We start from the raw sequence: 22,484 nt of genomic DNA on the forward strand, positions 1-22,484 counted from the left end.
TTTATTTAAATTAAATTTCAATAAAAAAATATCCCAGCTTACCTCGGTCCGTATAGAGAATCTTTGCCCACAAAGTTGCCTTTCGTAGTGTTTATGATCTCTATACTTTCTATCGGGACACAGTGAGTTTCTGCTCACAGGCACCTGCAAAATGTCAACGGAAAATAAGAATCTGCTCTTCAGAAGAAGATGGGGAGTCCGCGTGGCAGTTGACAGCCAGTGTCCAATTAGTTTTTGGCATTTTGTTCTGTTGTTGAAAAATAACAAATATTAATCTTGTTTTGATTTAATAAAATCTGAGTAAATATGTATTTCAGTGAGTTCTTTTCTATAGTCGAATAAAATTTGGGACATAAAAATGATTTGATTAGATAATTAAAAAATTAAAAAAATATAAAATATAATTATATTACGATAAATAATTATTTAAATATAAAATTATATAAAAAATTATTCATATAATTTTATTATATTATATTCGAAATATCGTTATATGAGGAGACATGAGAAAGGAAGTTTAGTTTATTGACAATCAGTTGGATCCCTAATCATTTCAGCACCAACCATGGTGCAGTCAAATTTATCTAATTTTCTAATCTATCAATTTTAGTATTTTTTTAACTTTTAGTATTAATTGTTTGACTTTAGATTGACCGAATGCATGAATGTATTTATGAGAATCTATGTAGTTTATTTCAACATATAATATTAAAACGGTACGTATTAGGTTATAGGATCCATAATGTGAAAATTAAAATTAATAATTTATGACTTCGTTTTAGGGTTTATATGCAAAAACAATATATATGAAATTGATTTTGCTGTAAATTAGATCATCACGGTGACCCGAGATATGTTTAGCATTGTCGTCGGTATCATTTACAGGCTCAACTGAGCATTAAATCGTTTTCACTAATAATGATTTTTTTCATTCTCTATAACAATGACGAAGTCGATTACAATGCAAATCTTAGTGAGAAAATCGCCTCTTGAAAATCCCCTGCTGTGAGTTGGCACCCTTAATTGCTTTCTCAAAACTAGGAATTGACGCTTTGGAGTCATTAATTGAGGTTAAAGTGTCACTTATACATACATGTATACATACCTTCACATACAGTCGTTTCTGATATTAATTAGTGTTTGATTCAAACTGTAGTTATTCAAGTTTGAGTTTAAAAATTCAATATTTTTCAATTCGGCGTTAGAGGCATTCAATTTGTGACCTTAAAAGATTCAATGCGAATTAATTAAAATAATGTTTTTTTTTGTTTAATATACATCAAAATAACGTTGTTTTAATACCAAATTAAAGTTAAAATTTGATTCGAATTTAAACTTGAGTCCTCTTAGATGAGCTAAGCTTGAAAACTTTTATTAGCAAACTCGAGGTTGACTAAATTTAAGTCAAATAGAACTTAAATTCGGTTCAAATCTAACCCTAAATTTTATAAAGTTTTATATAAATCATGATAGTGCTTATTTTTTAGACAGTCGTGTATGCATATATGTAACCTTATTTTCAGTTTATTCCTCAGCCGATCTTGCACCTAAATTGTTTCTAACGTTCTCTTGCCTATTCGAATAAGTCTCCAACGCCCTAAAGTACATAAAATAAGGCTTCTGACACCATAGATGAGAAGATCATACATGCGTCTCAACATTTGATTCATAACATACTGTAATCAAATCGTAGTTGACATCCTTATGCCTATAATCATATCACAAGAATTTCATATCATATGTTAAACCACGATCCATGCAAATAGGCCTAAACGTCAGAACTCCCCACGATCAAACATCATGAATACCAGCACATTATTCCACTCTTCTCACCAATGTGTACGTATGATTCACATATATCAGTATTTACATCTCATGATCCAATGGAACATCAAACAACAACATAACAACATCATCATATATCCAAAATAGTCAAATATTCTTACCTATCTTCCACGGCCAGCACATTCCGTGCAAAAGAACCAAGAATATCTCCCCTAGAGCACGTTTCCTTGGCCGCCGGAAAATCCTCACTGATCAACAGAACTCCGCTGTCTGCAAAACTCTCTCACTTCGGCAATCTTGGATAAGGACAAGCTCTGTGATAATGGGATAAAATCCCAAAACTTGCAGCAACGTGTCTTACTTATTAACTTTTCTATAACAGATTGCACGGATGTGGATCATAGGTACGTATAAATGTGTCACATGTTATCTATTCTTTTGACGTGTTATTCGGATGAACGAGTGTACTTTTTACGCACAATCATTTGTCAACTTAAAACTTTAATATAAATATTTAACCAAGTCCTACCTTCAGCACATGAAATAATATTTTTATACCTATGGGTGTTATATTTAAAATAAAATGTTGTTTACTTGGAAAACAAAAATTGTTTTCTCTTCTTAAAATGAATAAAAATAATTAATGTAATTTATTTCTATTACGTGAACATGCTAGTCCACTAGTTTTGTGTTTTTTTTTATAGATTCCTTGCGTTGTGAAAGGTCAATTCTTTCCTTGTCCTTTGCTCTTCTTTCCTCAAATTTTAGTGAGCAATATTCATGGTAGTGTAGAGAGACATTTCAGATTTGTTCTTTCACCCTTAAGCTTGGTTTATCTGCATTCCCTGGTGAACAAATACTTCCATGAAACTTTTATTTTGCATCTCTTATTGACTGGTAAAATACAGGTAACTGAAAAAATATACAAATGATCGATTGTAAATCATCTATAAGCATAAGTTAAGTTAAGTTTTTATCAAGAATTTGAGAAGGAAGAAGTGGAGTTAGATTCAAGCTAAACTGAATTCGTCTAAGTTAGAGTTCAAGTCGAGCAGAGTTGAGCTTGAGCTCACTTAAGCTCAAGTTAGACTTATTTGAGTGGAGTCAAATTGGAATTTTAATTTGTTTTAAAAGTGTTCGAGATTAATTCATTTGATAAGAGTTGAGCTTAAGTTTGAGTTCAAATCTTGCTTTGAGCTTTGCTTGGTATCATAATTCAATGTAAAATGACTAAAAATATATATCTTTTTGATACATATTGGTTAAAATGACATCATTTTAGTAAAATTGTATTAAAATTTTGTAGATACATGAGCTTGGTGAATGGAAACCCTTAATATTCAAACTTAAAAATATTTAATTTTTAGACTTAAACATATTTAAATTAAGCTTGTTTGAGTTTGTTTAAATAAGTTCAATTCGAATAAACTCTTAGGGACAAGTAATATTAGAAAGGCTTTTTCTCAATTTTTGGATGTGTAGGCTAATGGGCCAGGCCTCAAAAATATCTTTACGAATTCAATTGTAAGCCTTGTGTGTGACTCAACACCAACGGCGAGATATATATACAGAGGACACCACAAAATATCTACCGATTTAAAGTTCTCAAACATGCTTTTGTCACTATTTGGCCCTATTTCGTACTAGTTTTTTTTTTTCTTTTTTAATTTTCAAAAGCAATTTTTAATTGCCTAATATCAGGAAGAATTTACAAAGCACAGGATAATATGAAATTTTCATAATATAATATGATCGTTTAAGTATTCTTTCTTTTCGTTTCATTGCCTAATGCAAAATCTAAATTAATTTATTTTATCAATATAGGCGTGATTGAAACTCTCTCCATGTTTTTACAAAATTGAAGTTTGGGACCTGGGAATTAGCGGGTGAATTACAATAATCGGATGGGCCAAAGGAATATTTCCCGTTCCCACCCAAGCTTTAGCCTATGTTCAAAAATATATTGTGACGTTTCAAAAACTCAAACACTTATTTATGAATTAACTTATATTAGAATATTCTATTAAGAGTAAAGGTAAAATCATTATTTTATTAATAAACTTTAAAACCCTAAAATTTATATCATTTCTCCTCTTTTTTGAAAAATTGTCAATTTTCCCCTAAGATTAAGTTTTAAAAAATCACATTTTTCCCCCTAAAGTTTCAAAACCGACCTTCCATCTCCATCTGGCTACCTTTTGTTCCTGTGACTATTGGAATCAGTCTCCAGCTATCTTCTCTTCTCAATCTTCATCATTTTTGGGTCATTGTCATCATCAAATGAACAAATCCGTTGAACGCATGAAAACCCAACCTTTGTCGTCTCTAAGACTGTGTTTATAGTGACAACACGCATCACATCCTCCATCTAGATGATAATGATTCATCATCTAGACAAAGCCTTTATCGGAGAAAGGGCCTTCATCGCTAGAGGGAGAAAAAGAGGTATCATCATCCATCATCGACAGTAGAGAAAAAAGATGGCTCTACTAAAGGCAGTCACTAGAAAATGGAGAGAAGATTTTGAAATCTTAAGAGAGGAAATGTGATTTTTCAAAACTTAATTCTATGAGAATTTATTAGTTTTTTCAAAGTAAGGGAGGAAATGAATAACCTTTTAATGTTTTAGGTAAAATGATAATTTTACCTTTAGATTTAACTGAAAATTTAACAGAAGTTTAGAGATGAGTGAGTATTTAGATTTTTGAAATGTTGTGGATGTGTTTTTAAAATTGAGCTAAAACATGGGTGAGAAATAGTTTTTTGGCCAATTGGATAATATTTCATAGGCCAAAGGATCATTTCCCACCTAAAGTATGTTGTTTTTTTAAGTTTTCTCCATTTAATTTTGAAAATCTCAAATATTTACCAATGATTGGTTAAAATTAACGGTATAAGGATAAAAACGTCATTTTATCTATAATATTAAAAATAAACTAAAATATAATCTCATTTTCTCTCATAAACTTTGGAAACTAAAAGTTTTCTCTTAATTGAAGTTTTAAAAAATATCAATTTCCCCCTAGAGTTTAATTTTCAGATTTCTGACGTCAAATTCGGTGCTATTGTCGATTGTCTCTCCCTCTTAAAGCTTCCTCTCCCTCCGACGGTCTTTGTCCATCCATTTGGATATCTGTTCGACGTCGATCTTCATCCAAAAGATGAAGAGCTTCATCTGGAAGATCAAGAACTTCGTCAAGAAAGATGAAACTCTTCATATGGGAAGACGATCATCTTCCCAGATGAAGACGACATCTTCGTCTTCATCTGAGAAGACAAAGATTAACACCAAACGGATATCCAAATGGATGGAGAGAGACTATCGGAGGGAGAAGAAGCTTCGGGAGGGAGAAATGGCTGGCAATGGCATCGGATTTGACGCTGGAGATCTGAAAACTAAACCCTATGGGGAGACTATCATTTTTTAAAACTTATGTTGGGGAAAAACTTTTAGTTTTTAAAGTTTAGGGGGAGAAAAGAGATAAAATTTTAAAGGGTTAGAATTATGTTAATTTTAACTACTCATGGGTAAGTATTTGAGATTTTCAAAATTAAAAGGAAAATACTTGGGAAAATAACATACTTTGGGTGGGAAATAGTCCTTTGGCCTATTTCATAATAAATGTGAAACGATATTTTTGAAAAAGGCCAAAGGACTATTTCCCACCTAAGTTTTGATGTATTCTTAAAGTCATATTTATGGACCAATTGGGGTTAAATTTTTTTATTATAGTTAGAGATAAAATCATCATTTTACTAATAATATTTAAAAAGTATAAAATTTATTACATTTTTGCCCCTAAGTTTCAAAAATTAATAATTTCACTCTTATTTAAAATTTTCTAACTTTGAAAAGTCACATTTCCCCTCAAATCTTAGTGTTTTTTACGTCTCCTCTTCGGCCACCCTCTCTAGCACCGACGACCCCCCTCTTCACCCTAAACAGGTGGTCAACATACGAGAAACGATTTGTTGCAGATGAAAAGATCTTTGTGATACCCCTAGGCGAATCCCACATCGACAAAGCACGGGAGAGATGCTGGGTCTGTGTGTGCTCTGTCTTTGGATCCCACATTGGTTAGTGGTGGGAGAATTGAATTGGTTAAATAGCCTGTGAGCTCCTTAACTGTTAAGACGCGTTTTGGGTTGCAAAGCCCAATAGCAAAACCATGATGGACTGTGTGTCCAAAGTGGACAATATCTTGACAGTGGGCCGGGTTATTGGACCTGGGGTGTTACAATCTTCGTCTCGTCATCAAAGACGAAGAGATATACGCTAGATTGCTTTCCTTACACTAACCATCAAATTAGGGTGGAAAGGAGAAGTCATCGACACCAGAGATGGTGGTCGAAAGGGTGAAGAAAAAATTTGAAGGGAAAATGTGACTTTTTAAAGTTAGAAAACTTTACGCAGGAGTGAAATTATTGATTTTTAAAACTTAAAGGGAAAAATATAATAAATTTATTTTTTTTAATATTATTAGTAAAATAACGATTTTATTTTTGCCTCAATTAGAAAAATTTAACGACAGTTGACCCATAGGTTGGATTTTGAGTTTTTCAAATTATGTGAGTGTAACTTAAAAAACGTATCAAAACTTGAGTGGAAAATAGTTCTTTGGCCTTTTGTAAATTATAAATTAATGTGACATACAAAATAGTACAATAATATGAATATCATACAAAATAGGCCAAAAGACTTGTTCCCACCTAAAGTTAAATGTAATCACAAATTCATATCCTCTAACTTTCAAAAAACCTAAACTCCTATTTATGAGTAAAATTCTGTTAAAAAACTTGGTTGATATTAACGACAAAATTTTCATTTAATAAAAACTAAAGTTTTATTGCATTTTTTCCCTTAGTTTAAACATATAACAATTTTTTCTCACCCAAAGTTTGAAAAGTAGCAATTTCACCCCTAAAATTTTGAAACTATTGCCAAAGGCGGTGAAGTTCGTCATCTCTAATTGCGTTAGCTTTCCCTCTCGTCTTATCTCTTCTTATCAACTTGTTCCCACCCACCAACGATAAAGATTTTCTCCGACGAAGATGAAATCATCTTTGTCAGAGTTTATTGCTTTAATCGATGGGTGAGAACAAGTTGACAGGGAGAGATAATTTGGTTGGGAGGATGAACACAGTCGGAAATGACGAATTTTGTCGTCTTCAGTGATGGTTTCAAATCTCTAGGAGTGAAATTATTACTTTTTAAATTTTGGATAGAAAAAAATTATTTGATTTTCAAACTGAGGAGAGAAAAATGTGATAAAACTTTAGTTTTTAAAATTATTTTATTAAATGACAGTTTTACCTTTACTTTAATTAGAAATTTTATCAGAATTTCGCTTATAGGTGAACATTTGGGTTTTTTGAAAGTTAGAGGATATAAGTTGGGGATTACACTTAACCTTAGGTGGGAACAAGTCTTTTGGCCTGCAAAATAATGTATAATTTTGGGAATTTATTAAAAATAATTTCCATCAATGACAACTAGGGATGGCAATAGGGAGGGGCGGCGAGGGGATCTCAATCTTCATCCCCATTTTCGTAGGGGATATCAATCCCTGTCCTCAATCCGTCCCCGCTACGGGGATGAAAATGATTCCCCGTCCCCTCTTCGCCCCGCAAAGAAAAATCTCCTCCCCATCTCCGCGGGGAAAAATCCCCTCCCCATACCCGCAAAAATAATATATTCTTTTTATCTTGTAAATACAATGTAAATATATTAAATAACAAAATTAAGCAAAATTAAAATTAATCTACTATTTCAAATATCATAAATATAATATATTAACTCTTTTAATATGCATAACAAAAACCTAAATAAATTTGAAAAACCTAAATAATTTAAACTATAAAAATATATTAGTATTTTAAATAAATATATTAATATAAAGGGACGTGAATAGGGGCGGGGAGGGGACACATGTATCCCTATCCCCGGCCCGTCTCCGATTGCAGAGATTTTTTTCATCCTCGTCCCCTTCCCCATTTCTATCAGGGAATCTCCTCCCCGTTAGGGTCGGAGCCCTTAAAGTCGGGTCCAAATTGCCATCCCTAATGACAACACTGTGTCATTAGCTTGAATCTGAAGAAATGCTGGTACAAATAAGTCTGAAATAAAATTTACGAACCCAAACTAATCATAATTAAAGCAAGGAGACTAAGAAATTAATATTTCGGTTAATATTATTTGGGTCAAATCGCACCCGAAAGCCGGTGTCCACAAATCCAATACCAACTGATGCGCACGTTACACTACGACACATTTTAGCACGATCTTTTCTTGGCTTCCTGCAAACCTGTTACATTTCTCTTTGCCAAAAGAGTGAAATTCTAATACCTCTCTAACTTTCAAAAATTCAAAATGCATCTATAAGCAAAATTTCATTAAAAAACTCAATTGAAGTTAAGAGTAAAATATTTATCACAAAAATTTTAAAAACATAAAATTCATTATATTTTCTTTATAAGTTTTAAAAATTAACAATTTTACTCTTATTTAAAGTTTTTAAAATTTAAAAAATAACATTTTTTCCTCTCAAACTTAGGATTTTCTTCCTCCCACTTCGGTCACTAGTGATTGCGCTTTCAACCCTCATCTATAAAGAAAAGTCCGGTCATCTCTCTTTAAGCCACGACATTGTTTGGACAACGAAGGTATTATCGTCTAAACGAAGTGTCAACGATACATTTAGACGATTTGTTTGGATGTTGTTATCTAAATATTTTCTTCTATCTATGACTGAAGAGGGGAGAGAGAGATAAAATAGGAGGAAGAATGATTGATGGTCAAAGATGACAGGTCATTGCTAGAGAAAATAGGAAAAAACCTTAGAGTAAAATTGTTACTTTTCAAATTTAGAGAAAAATTATGAGATTTTTAATTTGAGAGGAGAAAATAGGATAAAAGTTTAGTTTTTAAAGTTTTTTTATTAAATAATAGTTTTATTTCTAAACCTAATTAAGATTATTAGTTGAAATTATCTTATAAATAGATATTTGAATTTTTTAAAGATAAAGGATAGGATTTTGACATTTCATGATACCTTGGGTGGGAAAAAGTCCTTTGGCCTTTCTCTTCTCGCTTCGCTTCTTCGTAGTGTGGCGACCGCCTTTGGTAAAAATATAAATGAGATCTTTCATCCCTTTCCTTGATACTCTACTTCTTCCGTTTCCTCTCACTCCAGATCTTCCTTTTAGATGTTTATCGCTGCTCTAGATCTCGCAGCGATTTGAATCTCGCGTGTTTGACTCGACTCGAGAAATTGAACATTAATATCAACGTAGGTCTCCGATTAGATCAATTATCTGCTTCGATCTGATCTAATATGGCGGCAGCCAACGCTCCGATCTCCATGAAGGAGGTCTTAACTGTAAGTTTGTTTCGATATTCATTTAGTTTTTGAGAAATTATTTTCAGTTCTATATTTCATTAGTTATTATAGCTACATAGGATTAATTTTTTAAATTTATTTTACATATTTTATCACTCAGCCGAGTTTAAGTTTTAGTAGATCACAAGACAATTGTGTTGGTGCAGATCTGTCTGGGAGTTTGTTTAGTTACTGTTTTATATTTATATGCTTTGAAAGAGTGGAAATGTCACGTGAATTTAAAGTGTTAGAGCATTTGAGTGGTGAATTTCTCATGATCTGATGTGTGCTTGCAGTTGCCCAGTATTGGGATCAATCCACAACATATTACCTTCACGAATGTGACTATGGAATCGGACAAGTATATTTGTGTTCGGGAAACGACGCCACAGAACAGTGTTGTGATCATCGATATGAATATGCCAATGCAGCCGTTGAGACGGCCAATCACAGCTGACTCTGCACTTATGAATCCTAACACTAGAATCCTTGCTCTGAAAGGTAGGACTTAAAAGTTTTCTTTGTTTTCTGATTTAAGTTGATTGGAATCTATGGTGGATACTGTTGTTAGATGAAGAATTTTAATACCTAGCGAGATTTTTTTTTTTTAATAATCTTTTCATTTCCTGGTTGGAAGCTTATGGATAATTTATTTGCCTTGCATGATTGTGATAGATCAATTATTTTCTGCTATGTCTTAGGTTTAAATATTATTTCAATAGAAGTACATTGTCTCTTTTGTTTATTTGATAGTCAGCTCAAATCTCAGTGATCTCTAACTGTTATACACTTATAAAATTGTTTAGCTCAAGATTCAAAAAATTATATTTATCCATGTTATTTAAGCCGATGATACATTATGAACTTAATATATGCAGTGAATATGTATAGTTTTGTTCTCTCTATAGACCTTTAAATTCCTTCACTTTCCTTACATGTTTATTGAGTGCTAACTGGATGCTTCTTGATTTTACAACCTGATGAGTTAGGAAATTATATGAATATAATATCACAAATAGGTGGCTCTAGTAGATTTGAAACCAAGAGGCTCTACCACTTTAGCCCAACATTGAAGGTTTTGTTCATGCTTATCCCATATAATCAATTTTTTCTTCTTTTCGAGGAGTGGGCTTATACCATGATGGGTTTTCTGCAAGAAAATAGAGAATTTGTGCCCTTAAGGTTATGTTGTCCAATTAATTAAGAACACTATTTTTCATTTTTTGAGCCTTTTAGGTTATCAAAACAGTGGTTTCCATATAAATGATGCTTCTTGTGATTTCAGATTGTGGATTTCAAGTTTGAGGTCTAACCGGTTATGATGATGATGAAATTAGTAATAATGTTGGAAATTTTATTCAATCTCCACTTTTCTTGTACTATTTGGGCATCGTGTGTATAGTTTGTTTTGATTTTGTGTCTTTTACAAGTATCTTTTGCTTGTACCCTCGGAGCCCCTTTTTACATTTTAAGTATAATTTCGTTTATTTTGTTATAAAAAAGTAAGTACATTTGGAAGGCTGATTATGTAATTTCCTAATGCGTGGAATAGAATATGTCTCTGGAAATTTTTTTAGTTTTTGAATGATTTTGCTCATTTTGAATTCTTAATGTCTTGTATTTATGTATTTTTTACATTTCCTGATCATGAATAAATTTTTTTGGTAGCTCAATTACCGGGGACCACACAAGATCACTTACAAATATTTAACATTGAGTTGAAAGCAAAAATTAAATCACACCAGATGCCAGAGCAAGTGAGACCTTTACTCTTTGAACTGATTTCATTGAATTTTATAATCTGGTCTTTGTATTTAATGTAAGATTAAAATAGTCTAAGGAGGGCCAATTACAAGTGTAGGTTGTCTTTTGGAAGTGGATTAGCCCCAAGATGTTGGGTATAGTCACTCAGACCGCAGTATATCATTGGTCCATGGAAGGTATTTTAACTTTCTTTTACCTGATGAAATAGCATGTAGCTCTACAGCTTTGGGTTTTTGCTTTTCCTAGGATATGCTTTTTTAATGCTACTAGTATACTTTTTTTTTTTTTTTAATAAATTGCTTGCTAATGTATGGTTCTCAAATAATATTCTATGCAGGTGATTCTGAGCCAGTTAAGATGTTTGATAGAACAGCTAACTTGGCCAACAATCAGATTATAAACTACAAATGTGACCCTTCTGAGAAGTGGTTGGTTTTGATTGGAATTACTCCTGGCTCAGCTGAGGTAAGTGGATACTTAATTCTATGCCCTTTGATGCCTGCTGTATGATTGTCTTATTAATTTAGGCCTGTTGTATGATGGTCTTATTAATTTAGGGCTGTTGTATAAGGCTCTCGTTTATTTTGGCATGACGTTCATTTTAGGTTTGAAGATTATTAACAAATGCTCTTTTAAGCTTAAACTTGAGATATCTTTGATTAAATACTGTATGGTATCAGAAGTTGAGGTAGCTGGAATATTTTATATCTTATATAGCAAGTCCACATTGGACCATCCCTTGTATCTACTGTTTTGTGAGTTGCCCTTTGTACCCTACAGGGCTTTATAGTAGTAGTTGGTTCGTGTCTCTATTTAAAAGAAAAAAAAAATAGAAAGACAGAATTAACCTTGTTCAAACATCAGTAATGATTCTATGATGTGTCTTAATCACCTACGCTCTTCAGAAGTGCTTAGATTTGGCTCTTAAGTCTGCAAATGCTTCAATTTTTATTTATAGTTTTTCGTTTTCAGTTTCATAATAGTTTAAGTCATTGTACTTTCATGTAACATTATTTTTAAAACAGTTATGGTGTTCTAATTTTGATTTCCTTGTTCTACCATGTCTATAGAGGCCACAATTGGTTAAAGGGAACATGCAACTTTTCTCTGTGGATCAGCAGCGTAGCCAAGCACTTGAAGCACATGCTGCATCATTTGCCCAATTTAAGGTGTGGCGGCTCCCCTCAGTATAATTTTCCTCTTACCTTTGGTCTTATACGATTGCTCTGTTACATCATGGTTGTTTGTTTGTCTGGAGCAGGTTCCAGGGAATGAGAATCCTTCTATTCTTATTTCCTTTGCCACCAAGTCTCTCAATGCTGGTCAAGTCACATCAAAGCTGCATGTTATTGAGCTTGGTGCCCAGCCAGGTCAACTTTCGTTTCTGTGTTTTACTTCATCTGTTTTATCTTTAAAGGGGAAAATTGTGAGACTTGTCAGGCATGGCGAAAAATTTTGGAGCCATGCGTAATTTAAAGAACATTACCACTGACTAATTTGAAAGCTCTGTTAATTGGAAATTGGTAATAGTGTTTGGTAAGTTCACAAAGAAATTGCATAAAATGGACTGCTTTCAGGGTTAAAGAAATGAATTTGGATATAAAAAATTTATCTGTATTACTTCCTCTGCTTTGCTGAAATTTTTTTTGACTGCTGAGTCAGAATATTTGTAATGTTTGGATTGTCGAGGTTTAGAATTTTGGTTGCAAGTTTGAAATTATGAGGTCTGTAGGAAGTTCTATAATATTACCTCAATGATTTTCCAGGGAAGCAGGGAATTGTTGATCATTATAAATAACCTTTAATGGATTCATTCTTCCGTTTATAATTATTCTTTCTTTACATTGAAGCATTATATTTTTCTTTGACATTAAAAATCTGTTGACAGGAAGGCCAGCTTTTACAAAGAAACAGGCAGATCTTTTCTTTCCCCCTGATTTTGCTGATGACTTTCCAGTGGCAATGCAGGTATAAGTCTTGCTGTTTTTTTAACCATTTTTTAAGTAATTGCAGTATATGTACTTACTCTTTAATTTGGTTTTGGCAGATATCCCACAAGTACAGTTTGATATACGTTATCACCAAGCTTGGACTACTGTTTGTATATGATTTGGAGACTGCTGCTGCTGTATACAGAAATAGAATTAGTCCTGATCCAATATTTCTGACAGCCGAAGCTTCATCTGTGGGTGGTTTTTATGCCATCAATAGGCGAGGCCAGGTGTTGCTTGCTACTGTGAATGAAGCAACAATAGTACCTTTTGTTAGTGGCCAAGTATGTAGATAAGCATGGTTTGTTTTTATAGCATCAATTAATATGGAAACATTGTTCACAGAGTTTATGTTATTATTTGTTCCAGTTAAATAATTTGGAACTCGCTGTCAATCTCGCTAAAAGGGGAAACCTTCCTGGTGCGGAGAATCTGGTAATTGAATTTTTTTATTAGTCATTTATTATATCAAGATTATATCTAGGGAACTGGGATGAGTTCTTTTGACATAGTGTGCCTGTTATTCTCTATGTATTCTCTATGCCTGTTATAGTTCATGTGTATGTTATTAAACAATCCCATGTATTGTTTCCTTGTTATATGAGACACTCTAAGCAGGGCAATTTGTCGTACATTTCTACAGTTAATTAAACCAATTTCTTGTTATATTTTGCTGAAAATGTTATATAAAACTTCAATCTAGTATGTTATATGTCTCTTATAAGAGGGTGAAAATTTTTTCAGGCTACTTCCAGAACATAGCAGAAGAAAAAGAAATCATTTTTCATTGATTCAAATTATTATCTATAGAACTGGTCATTTTTACTCCATTTCATGTATGTATATCTATGCCTGTGTGCATGATTTTTTTTCATCATTGATCTAATGGCTGTATGCTGGAGTTGGTCTCACTGACTTAGTTAAAGATATTGGATATAATGACCAACTGTTAATGTATGATTGATATGTAAAGATGTTTTTACAGGTTGACATCTGTCCATTTGATTTATTATAATTTTTGTATAATAATTAGTTGTTGACTTGCCACCTTGGAATTTTCAGGTTGTGCAGCGATTCCAAGAGTTGTTTTCACAAACAAAGTATAAAGAGGCTGCTGAACTTGCTGCAGAGTCTCCTCAGGGACTACTCCGCACACCTGACACAGTGGCCAAATTTCAGGTTTTCTCTCTGTTGATCCAATTTATGTATTTCCTGTATTGTTAAAATTGAGTTTGTGAGCTTAAAACTGTGCTAGATGAATTGAAATAACATGAATTTATACGATTGGTTACATTTTCTATCTTCATAATTGCAGAGTGTTCCTGTGCAAGCTGGACAGACACCACCTTTGTTGCAGTACTTTGGGACACTTTTAACAAGAGGAAAGCTCAATGCATTCGAGTCATTGGAATTATCTCGTCTTGTTGTGAACCAGAACAAAAAGAATCTTCTGGAGAACTGGTTGGCTGAGGACAAGTTGGAGTGCAGTGAGGAACTTGGAGACCTTGTGAAGGTTTGTTGCAATTTGCAAATACAATTATAACCACTAATGCAACAACAAATGCAAATATAATGTTGTTATAAGTTAATTACAACAATGGTGGGATTCTAATATCGTACTGCTTGATCAATTTAGCTCTTTTACAATAATTGCCTAAATTAAAAGCATAAGTTGATAGATTAGGTCCCAACAACTGTATTTAAACTCTAAAACAGCTTCTATGAATTTATTGATCTTTAAAATAGTTATTGTTCTGTTTTTATGGCAGACTGTGGATAATGATCTTGCATTGAAAATATATATAAAAGCTAGAGCAACCCCAAAAGTTGTTGCTGCTTTTGCAGAACGTAGAGAGTTTGACAAAATTCTCATTTACTCGAAGCAGGTAAGCTACATGCCTATTATATTATTGATTCCGACCTTCTCCCCCTGGAATCACATGGTCTTAGTGGATTTATTATTTACATTGTGTTTTAGGTTGGGTATACGCCTGACTATTTGTTTCTTCTCCAAACAATTCTCCGTACAGATCCCCAGGTATGTTAAAGTATTTGAAGGTTGAAGCTTATCAATTGAAACATTTAATTCTTCTATATATGATAAAATTTTGTAATTTAAAATTTGTGAGATTCTCCCTCCCCGTTACTTTGTGGAATCTTATTTGGATAATGTAATTTGATAAGAAAGAAACTATCAAGCAAGATACGTAACTATTTGAGTTTCAATTGCAGGGAGCTGTTAATTTTGCCTTAATGATGTCTCAAATGGAGGGGGGCTGTCCAGTTGATTACAATACCATTACAGATCTTTTTCTCCAGGTTGGTTACAAATTGCTTTTTTTTGTTTGAATTTTGTATGATAGTAAAATTTCACTGGGTCACTGTCTCTAAGTTTTCTCTTATGCTTTTGGAGAAAATGATAATATTTTTGCTGAATTTTTATTATATAAATTTCAACAAGTTTCATATGATTTAGAACTTATTCATGCTGTTGTGAAATGTGTTTTATCCTCTTTAACTTTTTTTTTTCCCCTTTTTCCTCTTAACTGAATCTGTCCTTAAATATTTCAGAGGAACCTGATCCGTGAAGCGACAGCCTTCTTATTGGACGTTTTGAAGCCAAATCTTCCTGAACATGGTTATCTTCAAACTAAGGTTATTTAATTATTTATTTGCTGATTGGTTTATATTTATTTTGAGTTTGTAATTTTCTTTGCTCTTGCTAGTTACATGGTATATCCCTTCCCTCTTTATAGGTCTTGGAAATCAATCTTGTAACTTTTCCAAATGTAGCTGATGCTATTTTGGCCAATGGAATGTTCAGCCACTATGATCGTCCTCGAATAGCCCAACTTTGTGAAAAAGCTGGTCTCTATATGCGAGCTTTACAAGTAATAAAGATTAGAGCTGTCCTTAATTTTTCATTTTGTCCATACATTATTTGCATGTTTCCAATGATATTTCATTGATTAAACATATAACCATCTATGCAGCATTACACCGAGTTACCAGATATTAAGCGTGTCATTGTCAACACTCATGCAATTGAGCCACAGGTATTCATCTCCGATGGTGATACCTCTTGCCAACTGAAGATTGTGTAGTTGTTAATGATTCTGGTTCTTTGCAGTCACTTGTTGAATTTTTTGGCACTCTTTCACGGGAATGGGCTTTGGAGTGCATGAAGGACCTTTTACTTGTTAATCTAAGAGGCAACCTACAGATAATTGTGCAGGTACATGTTATAGGATGAGTTGTGGTATGCCAGTTGTATTTGACTTGTAATCTGAAGCTAACTTATTTCTTACCTATGCAGACTGCCAAAGAATACTGTGAGCAATTGGGTGTTGATGCATGCATAAAACTTTTTGAGCAGTTTAAGTCGTATGAGGGGCTTTACTTCTTCCTGGGGTCATATTTGAGTTCAAGGTCAGCCTTTCCTTTAAAGGATGCAGTTCCTTTTGCCTTGTGGATTACAGTTTATCCAATTAAATTCTTATCAATATGTTATGTTTGCATTATATGACAGTGAGGATCCTGATATACACTTCAAGTACATAGAGGCAGCTGCTAAAACTGGACAAATAAAGGAGGTGGAGCGAGTTACAAGAGAATCAAATTTCTATGATGCTGAAAAGACAAAGAACTTTTTGATGGAAGCAAAGCTTCCTGATGCCAGGCCACTGATTAATGTTTGTGACCGTTTTGGTTTCGTTCCAGATTTGACACACTACCTGTACACAAACAACATGCTTCGCTACATTGAAGGTTATGTTCAGAAGGTATGATATTTTTTTTCGCTTTGATCATATTTCATGGGAACTTTTCTTCATCTTAATTATTTGAGAATCGTGTTCTTTGTTATAGGTAAACCCAGGGAATGCTCCATTAGTTGTGGGGCAGCTATTGGATGATGAATGCCCAGAAGATTTTATTAAAGGCCTCATTCTTTCTGTCCGTTCTTTGCTTCCAGTTGAGCCCCTTGTTGAAGAATGTGAGAAGAGGTGATCCTAATTCTGCCATACTGTCCTGTTTTGTGTCACGATTGCTTCAGATTACTCATTTTCCACTTATGGTTTTCAGGAATCGACTTCGTTTACTCACTCAGTTCTTGGAGCATCTTGTAAGTGAAGGAAGCCAAGATGTTCATGTACACAATGCCCTGGGTAAAATAATCATTGACAGCAATAACAATCCGGAGCACTTCCTGACTACTAACCCATACTATGACTCAAGAGTGGTGGGCAAGTATTGTGAGAAGCGGGATCCAACACTGGCAGTTGTTGCTTACCGCAGAGGACAATGTGATGATGAGCTGATCAATGTCACTAATAAGAACTCTTTATTTAAATTGCAAGCCAGGTTCGTACATTGTTTTTCTGAAAAGTTGGTAATTCTGTGCCTGGTTTTATCTGGTGTGTGGACGTTCATGGAGTGTACTTTGGTTACAGATATGTGGTTGAAAGGATGGATGCTGATCTTTGGGAGAAGGTTCTTAATCCTGAGAATTCTTTCAGAAGACAGCTCATTGATCAAGTTGTATCTACAGCATTGCCAGAGAGCAAGAGCCCAGAACAAGTTTCAGCTGCTGTTAAAGCTTTCATGACTGCTGATCTGCCCCATGAACTAATTGAACTTTTGGAGAAGATTGTGCTGCAAAATTCTGCTTTCAGTGGAAACTTCAACTTGCAAAACCTGCTTATCTTGACAGCTATTAAGGCTGATCCTTCTAGAGTCATGGATTATATTAATCGATTAGATAATTTTGATGGACCTGCAGTAGGGGAAGTGGCTGTTGAAGCCCAATTATATGAAGAAGCATTTGCGATTTTCAAGAAGTTCAATTTGAATGTACAGGCTGTTAATGTCTTGTTGGACAATATTCGAAGCATTGAACGGGCCGTGGAGTTTGCTTTCCGTGTCGAAGAGGATGCAGTTTGGAGCCAGGTGGCAAAGGCTCAACTCAGGGAGGGGCTGGTGAGTGATGCAATTGAGTCATTTATTCGTGCTGATGATTCTACTCAGTTCCTTGAAGTTATTCGTGCTGCTGAGGATGTAGATGTGTACCATGACTTGGTCAGATACCTTCTGATGGTTAGGCAGAAGGTAAAAGAGCCCAAGGTGGATAGTGAGCTCATTTATGCATATGCAAAGATTGATAGGCTGGGTGATATTGAAGAATTTATTCTCATGCCAAATGTTGCTAATCTTCAAAGTGTGGGTGATCGCTTGTATGACGACACCCTCTATGAGGCTGCAAAAATAATATATGCATTTATATCTAACTGGGCGAAGTTGGCCGTTACTCTTGTGAAGCTGAAGCAATTCCAGGGTGCTGTTGATGCAGCACGAAAAGCTAACAGTGCAAAGACATGGAAGGAAGTTTGTTTTGCTTGTGTTGATGCAGAGGAGTTCCGTTTAGCTCAGATTTGTGGGCTTAACATTATTGTACAGGTATTACTTTCAGATACATATTTGGAAGGTCAATTCTATATGTTTTTCTTTTCTAGGTATGGTTGTGTGTCATTTTAGGTGTTTGAATGATTTGAGCACTTTGAGGCCTAAAGACGTTGTGTCACACAATTGGAAAGTCTATTATATATTTAGCATCTGGGTGACTAAGGCATTAAGTTGGAAACCTATTTTTCCCTGTCTTGACCTTTATTCTCAGGGTGTTTTGTATTGTAAACTTGCATGCTCACGTTGCCATTTGATGAGTGTATACATGTTTGTCCAACATATCTCTCACTTGCCATTATGAATTTTGTAGGTTGATGACTTGGAAGAAGTCAGTGAATATTACCAGAACAGAGGATATTTCAATGAATTAATCTCTCTTATGGAGAGTGGTTTAGGTTTGGAACGTGCTCATATGGGAATATTTACTGAGTTGGGAGTTCTTTATGCTAGATATCGTTATGAAAAGCTTATGGAGCACATCAAATTGTTTTCCACCCGTCTCAATATTCCCAAGCTTATCAGAGCTTGTGATGAACAACAGCATTGGGAAGAACTTACCTATTTGTACATACTGTATGATGAGTTTGATAATGCTGCTACGACAATCATGAACCATTCACCTGAAGCTTGGGATCACATGCAATTCAAAGATGTAGCTGTCAAAGTTGCTAATGTGGAGTTATATTATAAGGCTGTTCACTTTTACTTGCAAGAGCATCCAGATCTTATCAATGACCTGCTCAATGTGCTCGCCCTGCGTGTGGACCATACACGCGTTGTTGATATTATGCGAAAGGTATGTGTGTGATCTTTTCCACTCAAGTTAGCTGAATTTATTTTCACAGCTATTAGCTTGGTGATGTTATGTATATTCTCTGTTGTTTCAGGCTGGTCATCTTCTCCTTGTGAAGCCATATATGGTTGCTGTTCAGAGCAACAATGTGTCTGCTGTGAATGAGGCTTTAAATGAGATTTATGTTGAGGAGGAGGACTACGAGAGATTGCGTGAATCAATTGATATGCATGATAACTTTGATCAGATAGGGCTTGCTCAGAAGGTGAGCTGCAACTATTCAACATTGTGCAGTCTTGTTTATGGACAATGTCAGAATTTGTAACCCTTTTTTAATGGTTTGAACAGATTGAGAAACATGAGCTTTTGGAAATGAGACGTGTTGCTGCTTATATTTACAAGAAAGCAGGCAGATGGAAGCAATCGATTGCACTTTCGAAGAAAGACAACCTTTACAAAGATGCAATGGAGACAGCTTCACAATCTGGTGACCGTGAACTGGCTGAGGAGTTACTTGTTTATTTCATTGAACAGGTACCTGATCCATGCTTTTGTGCAAGTAGTTTTTACTTTATGCATACTGTTTCAGTTTAGGAGTGTTACTATACACTACCAAATATCTCACCATTTACGGGATCAAATCCAATTGGGTACTGCTTGGCTGTTAACCATAGCAGTTTATCCTGTTGGCTTTTATTAAGGGCTTGTCAAGCTTTAAGTTTGTTGGGGTGTTTGAGGTGTAGAGATTGTGGAATGTGTGCTTTTCGTTATGACTGGGAACTTATATAGACATTGTTCATTAGGGTCCATGACTTTTTACCATAGGCTACATATATATGTGTATGGTCAGTTTGGTGAATGTGATTAAATCTTTCTATTGCTATTATTGCAGGGAAAGAAGGAATGCTTTGCATCGTGCCTCTTTGTTTGTTATGATTTAATTCGTGCAGATGTTGCCCTGGAGCTGGCCTGGATAAACAACATGGTTGACTTTGCCTTCCCATATCTGTTGCAGGTGATTTCCATTCTTCATGCTAATTATATTATCATTATCATAAATTATAGTGGATTACTTAGAGTGGCTTATTTTCATTCACTTTGTTTTTTATTTGTTTGCTATTTCTCTCACCTTCGTATATTTTTCCTTGCAGTTCATCCGTGAATACACAGGCAAAGTTGATGAACTTGTGAAGGACAAAATTGAGCAGCAAAATGAAGTCAAGACTAAAGAAAAGGAAGAAAAGGACGTACTTGCACAGCAGGTAAACTTGGAAATTTCCAATTTCATATTTCCCTCTGGGATAAAGCAATGGATATAGATTTGGCTCTTCTGTTCCCCCTTTTACAAGTGAACACTTGTTTGTCTTGTGGAATTTGATTGATGATAAGTTTCTGTTGCAGAATATGTACGCTCAGTTGCTGCCCCTTGCGTTACCTGCACCACCAATGCCCGGTATGGGAGGATCATCTTCAATGGGAGGGGGTTTTGCACCACCACCACCCATGGGTGCCATGGGAATGCCTCCAATGCCACCTTTCGGCATGCCTCCAATGGGTAGCTACTAACTTGGCACTGGCAGTTGTAGTGAAAATTGGGAGTGACTCCTTGGTGGTTGGAGGGAGAACAAATGCAGCAGCAGGAGGTTCAGATTTACCATTGGGTTGTGTTTCTGCAGGCGTTGAAGCCGGCATTGTTTTTTTGTGTTCCTGTGCCTAGTGGTGAAGGTCTAGTCGAAAGAACATGGCATTTCCTTTTATATTAGGTGTGTGGATATGTGCTGTAATATCTTTATATTTTGGGTAGCAGAGTTATTTTTTGGCTGCTGTAGAGGGCACGCCGAGGATTTCCTGCTTTGTACTATTTTTCAGATGGTCCAAAATTGACCCGGATCATAAATATGAAACTACCACTCAGTGGCAGTGCAGGTTAAGTGCCAATTAGATATATTCTGGCATTTGTTTTTGTACTTTTTTTTCTTATTTGCTGTCATTGCTGGATGAGGTTTTTCAATTGCATTTACTTTACTGTTGACCATAACGTGTCTAACTATGATACCGCTGAAGTGCTCAATGAGAAAGTTTTTAAATACGAGAGGCTTAGTATTAAAATTCTCTGGATGGATGGATGTGTTGTTGTTACGGTTGTAAAGGATAATGATTAGTGATGCATGTGTACTCTAAAGTAAATATAATGAAAATTACAGATCTAATAAATAGTCTTAGGGTTATTATGGCCAAATGACTATTTATCTCTTTAATGATGAATTTTTACCTTATAAATTTAGAAGTTTATTTATTTATTTGTTATTATTTTTATTAATAAAATATAAAATCACTGTAAAAAAAGATAGAGAAGTTATTTTACGTATTTCTTTACCCCCACCACCCAAAGTCAATGCTTGTTCTCAATGAAATTGATGATTACTGTACCCTATTATCGTCATCCCATGCACACCAATCCCTAACCATGCATTCAACCTTCCCTCACTGCTGTCGGCGACGAGAACATGATTTGAAAAGCGAAGAAATACTTTTCAACGACAGAGAGAACTTGGGTTTTAGAAGCTGAATCCAAAGCACCAACCTTCCATTCCTCCTAGATATCACCAAACTCATATATTCAAACATGAAACATTTCCTCTCTTTCTTGGACAACCTTTGTCATCTTCTTCACTTTTGTTTTCCATTTACTTTATGGAGGTATAGAATTTTGCTAAAATAAGAAAACTTAGAAGTGACAATCAAATGTTGAGGATAATGATGATGATTTTTTTGAAGAAAATATAATGCAAGTCGTCGCTTCTAGAACTATATTTTCCAATAGTAAAATATGTATCTAGCTCCCTTGAGTGTTTTTCGATTGCCTTGGGATATTTTTCGACAATCAAGAAAAGAAAAAGGAAAAAGAAAGATAGAAGGAAAAGAGAAAGAAGCATAAAATAAATTGGGTGAAAAGTAGGTTTTTTGTAATATTTACAGGTGTAAGTGATCTTAAGTTGATTATATATTATACAAGGGGACAAAAATACCCTTTGATGGCTAATATTTAGGCGAAAGGAATATTTCCTACCCATGGTTTAGTAAAGAGACAAATTCCCACCCATTAAAATTAAAAAACTTAAATAAATAAAATTATCATTTAGCTAAAAATATTTAAAAAATTACATATTTTTCATCTAGATTTAAAAATCTAATAATTTTTCCTCATTCAAGGTTCGAAAAGTCACTATTTTCTCTTAGGGTTTAGAATTTTTTTTTAATTTATTCTCCAACAACTAGAGTTGGCCTTCCCCACCCATCTTTCATTGGCGA

At 34.4% G+C, this 22,484-nt stretch overlaps 1 protein-coding gene across 1 annotated transcript; it reads left to right on the forward strand.

Annotated features, from left to right (window-relative positions):
• The first annotated feature begins 8,878 nt into the window (after positions 1–8,878).
• LOC123227045 (clathrin heavy chain 1) lies at positions 8,879–21,136 on the forward strand. Its single transcript, XM_044651659.1, has 30 exons — positions 8,879–9,164; positions 9,461–9,665; positions 10,833–10,921; positions 11,026–11,104; positions 11,266–11,393; positions 11,999–12,097; positions 12,190–12,298; positions 12,817–12,896; positions 12,976–13,203; positions 13,289–13,354; positions 13,982–14,098; positions 14,235–14,432; positions 14,689–14,805; positions 14,898–14,957; positions 15,152–15,238; positions 15,491–15,574; positions 15,676–15,810; positions 15,913–15,975; positions 16,050–16,154; positions 16,236–16,348; positions 16,449–16,701; positions 16,787–16,923; positions 17,003–17,281; positions 17,371–18,373; positions 18,690–19,175; positions 19,267–19,437; positions 19,521–19,706; positions 20,065–20,187; positions 20,324–20,434; positions 20,574–21,136. Exons 1-30 carry the CDS (start codon positions 9,120–9,122, stop codon positions 20,736–20,738), a joined length of 5,121 nt encoding a protein of 1,706 aa, XP_044507594.1. The 5' UTR covers positions 8,879–9,119; the 3' UTR covers positions 20,739–21,136.
• The last annotated feature ends 1,348 nt before the right edge of the window (positions 21,137–22,484 follow it).

This window comes from Mangifera indica, chromosome 10 (genome assembly GCF_011075055.1).
Source record: "Mangifera indica cultivar Alphonso chromosome 10, CATAS_Mindica_2.1, whole genome shotgun sequence".
Taxonomy (NCBI): domain Eukaryota; kingdom Viridiplantae; phylum Streptophyta; class Magnoliopsida; order Sapindales; family Anacardiaceae; genus Mangifera; species Mangifera indica.

Bases quoted from the DNA above. Each gene is read 5' to 3' on its own strand.
- LOC123227045 (XM_044651659.1), top strand. From the start codon at position 9,120: ATGGCGGCAGCCAACGCTCCGATCTCCATGAAGGAGGTCTTAACT. The intron at 9,666-10,832 runs GTAGGACTTAAA...TTTTTTTGGTAG, and splicing joins TAGAATCCTTGCTCTGAAAG to CTCAATTACCGGGGACCACA. The intron at 15,811-15,912 runs GTAATAAAGATT...CCATCTATGCAG, and splicing joins TCTATATGCGAGCTTTACAA to CATTACACCGAGTTACCAGA.